Source organism: Pelophylax lessonae (assembly GCF_965119305.1).
Source record: "Pelophylax lessonae genome assembly, chromosome: 9".
Classification (NCBI taxonomy): Eukaryota; Metazoa; Chordata; class Amphibia; order Anura; family Ranidae; genus Pelophylax; species Pelophylax lessonae.
This window is the reverse complement of record NC_138776.1, coordinates 259,507,128-259,517,623: the sequence shown is the minus strand read 5'-3', so window position 1 is coordinate 259,517,623 and position 10,496 is coordinate 259,507,128. Positions and strand designations below refer to the sequence as shown.

The 10,496-nt window shown below is 41.9% G+C and overlaps 2 protein-coding genes across 2 annotated transcripts in view; both read right to left on the bottom strand.

Moving 5' to 3' along the window:
* LOC309564412 (uncharacterized protein) overlaps positions 1-10,496 on the bottom strand; it is a 1,531,146-nt gene that overhangs the window by 782,390 nt on the left and 738,260 nt on the right. Inside the window, 2 exon segments of the mRNA XM_082269040.1 lie at positions 7,731-8,110; positions 8,951-9,513. Of these exon segments, the coding sequence (XP_082125166.1) occupies positions 7,731-8,110; positions 8,951-9,513 (943 nt within the window).
* LOC309562880 (uncharacterized protein) overlaps positions 7,428-10,496 on the bottom strand; it is a 37,911-nt gene continuing 34,842 nt past the window's right edge. Inside the window, exon 2 of the mRNA XM_082267199.1 lies at positions 7,428-7,619. The gene's annotated coding sequence lies outside the window, so the exon portion shown is untranslated. The remainder of the gene's footprint in view (positions 7,620-10,496) is intronic.

Sequence of the window (10,496 nt, the reverse complement as noted above, 5' to 3'; positions counted from 1 at the left end):
TAAAAAAAGATGCTGTCTCCCCTGCAGACTTCCTATTGGACGAAGAGTGTTAGCGCTAACGTCATGCTGCTACTGTTGGATGCTGAGCAGCGACTCTATTTGTGAGTCTTTTTTTGCCTTTACAATTGTCATGCATGGTAGACTAGAAGTCCTTTGGTTTATCCAGAGTTATGTATTTTGAGCTTCAGGCCAGAATTTGCTCATTAGCTCTTGCCCCGCCGCCAAGACGTGAACATGAAAAAGGTTGTTAGCTTCTGTGAATTCTTTGGTGATTAATAGGGTCTCTTTTATCAATGAAACATTTCATGCACTCTGAACATGAATAAGGACACTTACCCATGTGAATTCTTTAGTGATTAATAAGATCTCCATTATAAATTAAACATTTCCCCCACTCTGAACATGAATAAGGACGTTCACTGGTGTGTATTTTCTTGTGCCTAAAAAGTGTCAATTTTTTTGTAAACAATTTCCCACACACTAAACATGACAATTAACACTTTTTTCTGTGATGGTTTTGTTCATGGTTTAAAGCGGAGTTCCGGCCTCGGACATGATTTTTTAATAAAAATACACCCGGGACAGTCAGGGCTAGTACATTCCACAATGGATAGCTTCTGAACTGTCCCAGGTCGCACTTACCTTTTAGAAGAAATACTTACCTTGAAAATTTCTTCTCCAGCGCTGCCATCATAGGTGTGGGCAGCTGAAGCCAGCGCGTCCTCTTCTGCGTCCTCTTCCGTGTCCTCTTCGGTCCCACAATGCACTGCACCAGCTCCGCCGTCACTTCCAGTGCAGACGCGTCATCCCTGCACAGCTTCCCCAAAAGCTGTTTAGCGGGGAATGACGCGCCTTGCCCTGGAAGTGACGAGCGGGGCCGGTGCCGGCGCATTGATTCCTGGGAGCGATGACGTTCAGCTCCCAGGAATCAATGCAAGGAGGAAGCCGCGGCCGCAGAGGGAGGAAGAGGAAGAAAGGTGAGTATATTTTCTTCAATAACAAGGTAAGTAAGCAAAAAAAAAAAAATCGTGATTATGCATTTGTTTTTCAGGTGACACTCACCAAGCGGATGGCCCAAAATCGATTTTGTCGATTTTGAGGCCGGAACTCCGCTTTAAAGAAGATTCTTTGGGAATAGATGGATCTATGGAAGTATCTGTACTGTGAGACCCTATAGTCTTGGTGTGTGATCCGTCAGAAAATTCCTCAGGATTAGAGGGATCCATTGATCTCCCCAATTGGTAAGGTGTGGGATGTATATTTGGAGTAATGGGATTTACTTCTGGAGAATATTGTACAATGTTTTTATCTTCTGCTTTATAATCTGGAGATAAAATAAGATGTTCCTCAGAGGTATTCCGGACATTGTGTCCACCTGTGGAGAAATAATGTTACAATAAATGTTATAACCTTTCATTCAGGAGTCATATACAATATCTGGTCTATAAATCATAGGCTCTGGATGGATAGTTGGATGAACGGTTCTATAATTAGGATGTGTCTTGTCTGTAAACCAGAGGCTCTGGATGGACAGTTGGATAAACGGCTCTATATTTAGGTTGTTTCTGATCTATAAACCAGAGGTTCTTAACAACCCTAGCAGTATTCCAGAGTGTGGCTTGGGGTTAATTTTCAGTACCAAAAGTGGTAACCCCGAGCCACACTCGGGATTACCCCAGAATCTTAAACTGGATAAACACTATCCAACTTTTGTGGTTAGATTTCCTTCAGATTTACCTTTTCTATGTAGTGCAAGGGCCTGCCAGATTGCATACAAATTGAAAGTGTTTAGGTTTGACCTCATATTAAATGGTTTTGGTAAGTCTAAAGGAGAAAGTCTTCAGAAAATCTTATAGTGTGTATGGCCCATTACTCACATTGCCTGCGATCCCCCACCGTTCTCCGCCGCCGTCCTCCAGCCTTCCTCCCGCTGTCCTCCCGCTGTCCTCTCGCTCTGTGCTCAGCAGATGCCGGCACTTGCCTTCCGATTCCCTTCCCTGCGAGCCTTGTGACGCAGGGACGTGGAACCGGCGGCAGATTCAAAAGTGTAAATACACTAAATGACATGATACAAAGCTGTGATCCTAACGGATTACAATGTATCATGCCATTTCACCACAGGATTGCACCTGGTGACTCCCTCATCGCAACTCAAGCAAGGAAGGGAACCGGAAGATTGGTGCTGGCATCGGCCGACCACACAGCGGGAGGACAGCGGGGGATCGCAGGGGAAGGTGAGTTTTAAAATATAAAACAGATTTCCATGCAAAACAATGTATCGCTTTTAGCACAGAAATCCTGACATAATCAGACCACCAGGGAGGTTAATCGACAGTTGGCTATCTGGCTCTAAGTATAGGATATATCTGGTCTATAATCTTAAGGCTCTGAAGTAAAACTGAGAAAAATGGCTCTATATTTAGAATGTATCTGGTCTATAAACCAGAGGCTTTGGATGGACAGTTGGATAAATGGTTCTATATTTAGAATGTATCTGGTCTATAAACCAGAGGCTCTGGATGGACAGTTGGATAAATGGTTCTATATTTAGGATGTATCTAGTCTATAAACCAGAGGCTCTAGATGGACAGTTGGGTAAATGACTCTATATTTAGGATGTATCTGAATTCTAAACCAGAGGCTCTGGAGTAAAACCTGGACAAATTACTCTATACAGGCATACCCCGCTTTAAGTACACTCACTTTACATACACTCGCGAGTAAGGACGCAGCTTGTTCAGCTTGGCATGACACTACTCCCGGTTTTTAACATTGGCGTCTATAGGAAATCTTGGTCAGCTTGACATGGCACTGCTCCCAAACCATAAGTGACAGGGATACCAAACTTAGGGAGCACAGAGAGGGGACCCAGGACTACAACATATCCTTTTTGTGGCCGGCCAGCTTGCCTAGGTAATCTACCATTTCATAGTCCTGGATCCCCTTAACATGCTCCCCAAGCTTGGTGTCCTTATCACATGGTTTGGGAGCAATGCCATGTCAAGCTGACCAAGATTTCCTATGGAGCTAGTGTATTTACATGCATTGAGAAATGAAAAAAGGTATTGCTTCACTTTAAGTACATTTTCATTTTACATACATGCTCTGGTCCCATTGTGTACTTAAAAGTGGGGGATGTATCTGGTCTATAAACCATATTCTCTGGATGGACAGTGGGATAAATGGTTCTATAATCTCTATTTGTATCTCATATATAAACCAATGGCTCTGTGTGGACAGTTGGATACATTTCTCTATATTTAGAATGTATCCAGTCTTTAAACCAGAAGATCTGGATGGACAGTTGGATAAATGGTTCTAGAATTATGATGTATCCAATCATTGAATCAGAGGCTCTGGATGGACAGTTGGATAAATGGCTCTATATTTAGGATGTATCTGGTCTATAAACCAGAGGCTCTGGATGGACAGTTGGATAAATGGTTCTATATTTAGGATGTATCCGGTCTATAAACTGGAGGCTCTGGATGGACAGTTGGATAAATGGTTCTATATTTAGGATGTATCTGGTCTATAAACTGGAGGCTCTGGAGTAAATCTTGGATACATGGCTCTATATTTAAAATGTATCTAGTTAATAAACCAGAGGCTACAGATGTATAGTTGTACAAATGGCTTTCTATCTGGTCTATAAACCGGAGGCTCTGGAGTAAAACCTGGATAAATTGCTCTATATTAAGGATGTATCTGATCTATAAACCAGAGGCTCTGCTTGGACAGTTGGGTAAATGGCTCTATGTTTAGGATGTATCAGGTCTATATACCAGAGGTTCTGGATGGACAGTTGGATAAATGGTTCTATAATTAGGATGTATCTGATATTTGAATCAGCGGCTCTGGATAGACAGTCGGATAAATGGCTTTATATTTAGGATGTATCTGGTCTATAAACCAGAAGCTCTGGATGGACAGGTAGAGAAATGGTTCTATATTTAGGATGTATCCGGTCTATAAATCAGAGGCTCTGGGTGGACAGTTGCATAAATTGCTCTATATTTAGGATGTATCTGGTCTATAATCCAGAGGCTCTGGATGTACAGTTGGATAAATGGCTCTATATTTAAGATGTATCTGAACTTTAAACCAGAGGCTCTGGATGGACAGTTGGATAAATGGTTCTATAATTAGGTTGTATCAGATCAATAAACCAGAGGCTCTGTATGAACAGTTGGATAAATGGTTCTATATTTAGGATGTGTCTGATCTATAAACCAGAGGCTCTGGATGGACAGTTATATAAATAACTCTATGTTTAGGATGTATCTGGTCTATAAACCAAAGGCTCTGCATGGACAGTTGGGTAAATGGCTCTGTATATAGGATTTATCTAAACTGTAAACCCTAGGCTCTGGATGGACAGTTGGATGTATTGCTTTATATTTAGCATTAGAGATGGGCCCAGGCGTGTTCAAGTTCCCCCATGCCCGATCCTGCCACAAAGCTGACAATGCACTCTGCTAATCACAGGCACTGAGACATTTCCCGATCTGCAGCTACACAGATCGGGAAATGTCTCAGTGCCTGTGATTAGTGGACTGCAGCATCAGCTTCCTGGCTTGGGTACATGGAAACTCGAACACGCCTGGCCCCATCTTTATTTAGGCTGTATCTGTGTACATACTATAATTCTCAATATCTGTGTGTATCATCATCTGCTGGAGAAAAATAGGTCACAGTGACTATGGATGTTGAGTACGGACATGACAGGGGGTTACTGGGTGTAAATATAAAATAATTCTTATTACCTCCTCTGATGCCAGTTGCAGGAATATCTCTCTACATTTCCTACATGCTTTCTGCTCTCAAGGTCTGTAAATTGTAGAGCAACAATTCTTTTTTTTAGATCCCATGAGAGTTCTTTGCCATGAGGTGCCATGTTGAACTTCCAGTGACCAGTATGAGAGAGTGAGAGCGATAACACCAAATTTAACACACCTGCTCCCCATTCACACCTGAGACCTTGTAACACTAATGAGTCACATGACACCAGGGAGGGAAAATGGCTAATTGGGCCCAATTTGGACATTTTCATTTAGGGATGTACTCACTTTTGTTGCCAGCGTTTTAGACATTAATGGCTGTGTTTTGAGTTATTTTGAGGGGACATCAAATATTCACTGTTACACAAGCTGTATACTCACTACTTTACATTGTAGCAAAGTGCCATTTAAAAAAAAAAAATGTGAGGTACTGTGTATATACTGTATGTATATATATATATGTGTGTGTGTGTGTGTGTGTATATATATATATGTATATATATATATATATATATATATATACAGACAGTATAAGTAAGACAATAGTTACATTTGCTCTCCTGTTTAAATAGGTATCCCAGTCTTTAGCCATGAGATGGATGTGATGGCCTCCTCCTCCTTCCAGCATTTTCACTGTATGACTTTTCAAGATTTGACATTTAACAGGTATTGCCTCCTCCCCCTGCTGCTTTAACCCCAAACTCATGTTTGGCAACTGAGTGGCTGCAGGCTGTACAGGAGTCTATTTCCAAATTTGTGGGTGTTTCTATTTTCTTGGTGCTCCAAGGCCTCCAAAAGTTAATAGGTTGCCAGAAAATTGATTTGTAAATTTATGAACAGCCTGAAGGTGCTCCTTTGATTTTGCCAATTTGATTTTGATTTCTCTGTATTTCTGCTCTGAAAAAGTCACTACATGATCAGTACAAACATCAAAAGTCTCGCATATGTGGAATCCCCACACTCAAAAGAAGTAAAAGAATGCATTTTGGGGTGAAATTCTAAGTATGCCCATACTGTGTGTTAGGATGTTTTATTAATTAGGGCATTCGTTACCCTAAAAAAAATATATATAGATCCTGTTCCCTCGCAAAGCATGTTATACAGCACAGTGCCGGTGCTGTGTAATTTTGCCTCCAGTATCATCTAAAATGCCTGGTTGAACCTGCCTGGTTCTGCCCTTCCCCTGTAAACTAACCACAGTTTATCATGGCTGCTGAGCTCTGACACCATAGTAGTTTACGTGCGGCCGTCATCTGCAGCTCTCCTCTGTCCTCCTCTCCCCCTCCCCTCCCTGCCTGTCAGCTCATGACAGTGCCCGCCCCTTACCCTCCTGCTGCTTACATTAAAGTTATATATTTATACAATCCCCTGTGTTTAATAATAATAGGTACCCCAGTCTCTGTGCTTTATAAAAAAAAAGCATATTTCTACTTTATTTTACAGCACCTCCCGGCACTCACGTGTCAGTTTGCCTCTCTCCTCCTCTTCTCTCCTCCTCCATGGCTGATGTAAGCAGGAATTCACGGCCCCTCCCGCTGTAGTTGTCAGCATGGGAGATAAGAGAGGCGAGCAATCACGTGCGTGCTAGGATGCACTGTGAAATAAGGTAGAAATCGGCATCGTTTTAAAGTACAGACACTGGGACACATATCGTTATTAAACACAGGGGATTGTATGTTCCTAAACAAATGGCTTTACAACCACTTTGATGTTATTAATTGACAACTTGGTATAAAAAAAAATATTTGCAGCAGCAGAAAAATGAATTTGAGTGCTTACGCTCCAAAATGTGGTCATTTTGTGGGTGTTTCTACTATTCTGGCACTTCAGACCCTCAAGAAATGTAATTGGTAGTCAGGAAATCAGATGCAATATTTATGCCCCTTGAAAGTCTGAAGGTGCTCCTTAGATTTTGGGTCCCTCTATGCATCTTGGCCATGGAAAGTCTTACACATGTGGCATTTTCATACTCAGGAGGAGTAGAAGAATGTGGTTTGAGGTGTAATTCTAAGAATACCCATGTTGTGTGTGAGAAATAACTTGTTAACTTTGTAAAACAAAATACACATTTTATTTAAGTTCTTCATTTTCCAAAATGATTGTTGCCAAAAATTACAAATTAAAACAACTCCTCATGCTTTTTACTAAATGCCTTAAACTGTCTAGTTTCCATAAAGGGGTTATTTGGAGGATATTTGTACTGTCCTGGCATTTTAAGGCCTTGAGAATTGAGGTATTCACTCAGAATACCAGAAATAATTATTTTTTCAAATATATACACTATAGTTTGTAGATTCTATAACGTTCACACATATTAAGTAATATACACTGATTTGCAAAATTTTTATTTTACCAAAGAAATGTAGAAGAATACATTTTGGTATAAATTTATGGAGAAAGATTATTCATTTGCAAAGTTTTATAAGAGTAAGACATTTTTTTTTCAAAATGTTTATTATTTTTCCTTTATATATTAAAAATGGAAATGGAAGAAAAACAAACAGAAGAAAGCTTTATTGTCAAAAAAATATAAAACTAATTTGGATACAGTATTGCATGACTGAGTAATTGTCAGTCAAAGTATCACGGTGCTGGAAGCTAAAAACTGGACAGGAAAGGAGTTTTTCTATTGGTTAAAATAACAATAAAAACTAAGATAGAATCTAACACCAACAAATAAGAAGTGTTGTCCATGTAATGTCATATTTGGCCATGTATTAGCACAGTTTGGTTGTGTGGTGCGGTCTGTGTGAGTGCGGGACCGAGCTGGCACTGTATGTTTAGAGGACCAAATTATTATCATTCAATCCCTGCAGAATCATATCTACCAAACTGAACCTGAAAAACTATTCAATATATTCTGCCCCACCCCCAACACACCACTGCTATCATGAAAAAGGTTGTTATCTCGTGTGAATTCTCTGGTGTTTATCAAGGTTTCCTTTCCACTTGAAAGATTTACCACACTCTGAACATGAATAAGGACGCTCTCCTGTGTGAATTCTCTGGTGTTTAACAAGGTCTCCTTTCTGAATGAAACATTTCCCGCACTCTGAACATGAATAAGGACGCTCACCCGTGTGAATTCTCTGGTGAATAACAAGGTCTCCGACAAGAATGAAAGATTTCCCGCACTCTGAACATGAATAAGGACGCTCACCTGTGTGAATTCTCTGGTGATACACAAGGCCTCCTTTCTGAGTAAAAGATTTCCCGCACTCTGAACATGAATAAGGACGCTCACCCGTGTGAATTCTCTGGTGTTGCACAAGGCTTCCTTTCTTAATGAAAGATTTCCCGCACTCTGAACATGAATAGGGACGCTCACCTATGTGAATCTTCTGGTGTTCATCGAAAGAAAATTCCCACTTGAAACATTTCCCACACTCCAAACATGAATAAGGATGCTCACCCGTGTGAATTCTCTGGTGATACACAAGGCTGCCTTTCCACCTGAAAGATTTTCCACACTCTGAACATGAATAAGGATGCTCACCTGTGTGTCTTCTCTGGTGATGCACAAGGCCTTCTTTCTGAATGAAAGATTTCCCGCACTCTGAACATGAATAGGGACGCTCACCTGTGTGAATTCTCTGGTGATACACAAGGCCTCCTTTCTGAGTGAAAGATTTCCCACACTCTGAACACAGATAATGACGCTCACCTGTGTGAGTTCTCTGGTGTTCATCAAGGTATCCTTTCTGAATGAAAGACTTCCCGCACTCTGAACATGAATAGGGACGCTCTCCTATGTGAATCTTCTGGTGTTTATCTAATAAATATTTCCAATTGAAACATTTCCCACACTCCAAACATGAATATGGATACTCCCCTGTGTGATCTCTCTGGTGTACAAGAAGTTTTTCTTTTGCAATAAAACCTTTCCCACACTCTGAACACGAATAGGGGCGCTCCCCCGTGTGAAGCTTCTGGTGTCTAATAAGACTTTTTTTCTCAGTGAAACCTTTCCCACACTTTGAACATGAATAGGGAATCTCACCCGTGTGACATCTCTGATGTGCAGTAAGATATTTTTTGTCGGTGAAACATTTCCCGCACTCTGAACATGAATAAGGACATTCACCTGTGTGTCTCCTTTGGTGTACAAGAAGAATATTTTTCCCAGTGAAAGATTTCCCACACTCTAAACATGAATACGGACCCTCAACCATGTGAATTCTCTGGTGCTTAAGAAGAATACCTTTCTGAGTGAAACATTTCCCGCACTCGGAACAGGAATAGGGACGCACACCCGTGTGAATTCTCTGGTGCTGAAGAAGATTACTATTCTCAGTGAAACATTTCCCGCACTCTGAACAGGAATAGGGACGCTCCCCCGTGTGAATCTTCTGGTGTCTAATGAGATTGTTTTTTTGGGTGAAACCTTTCCCACACTCCAAACATGAATGGGGGCGCTCCCCCGTGTGAAACTTCTGGTGACTAATAAGATCGTTTTTGAGAGTGAAACATTTCCCGCACTCTGAACATGAATAGGGACTCTCAGCAAAGTGACATTTCTTGTGTCGAAGAAGTTCTCTCTTTTTTGTGAAAAGTTTCCCACACACTGAACATGACAATGTACTCTCTTCTTTGTGATCTCCTTCTTGTCCTGAAGAAGATTCCTCGGGAATAGATGGATCTATTAAAGTGTCTGTACTGTGAGATCTTAGAGTCCTGGTATGTGATTCATCAGAGGATTCCTCAGACGTATTCCGGACATTATGGTCATCTGCTGAAAAACAATTTTACAATAAATCTTAGAAGAATTTTGAAGCCTTGTATTCAATGCCCCTTTACAGTGAAGTCCCCTTTATATTACAGCAATAACAGCCCCCCCCCCCCATCACAGTGCCCCTAGCAATAACAGCCCCCATTACAGTGCCCCTGGCAATCACAGCCCCCCTCCCCCCATTACTGTGCATGTAGCAATCACAGCCCCCCCATCACTGTGCACGTAGCAATCACAGCCCCCCCATCACAGTGCCCCTGGCAATCAAAGCCCCCCCCCCCCATCACTGTGCACATAGCAATCACAGCCCCTCATCACAGTGCCCCTGGCAATCAAAGCCCCCCCCCCCTCATTGTGCACATAGCAACTACAGCCCCCCATCACAGTGCCCCTGGCAATCACAGCCCCCCATCACAGTGCCCCTGGCAATCACAGCCCCCCCATCACAGTGCCCCTCGCAATCACAGCCCCCCCCCATCACAGTGCCCCTGGCAATCACAGCCCCCCCCCCCCCATCACTGTGCCCCTAGCAATCACAGCCCCCCATCACAGTGCCCTTTATATTACACTGCCCCTAGCAATCACAGGACCCCCCCCCCCCATCACAGTGCTCGTAGACATCACCGACCCCCCCTTCCCTCCATCACAGTGACCCTTGCCGTCATGGCCCCCTTTCCTTTTTAACATGCCTCCTTTAGTCACTTAAGGTCCGGGCCTATTTCTGACAGTTGCAATATTTTATGTCACACCGTATTTGCGCAGTGGTCTTACAAACGCTCAAATTTTTGAAACAAAACAAATAAGAAAAGTAAAGTTTGCCAAATTTTTTTCTATAATGTGAAAGATGATGTTACGCCGAGTAAATAGATATCCAAACATGTCATGCTTCAAAATTCCACACGTTCTTGAAATGGTGACAAACATTTTTCCTTAAAAATCTCCATAGGCGACACTTGTCTGCAGGTTGCCAGTTTAGAGTTACAGAG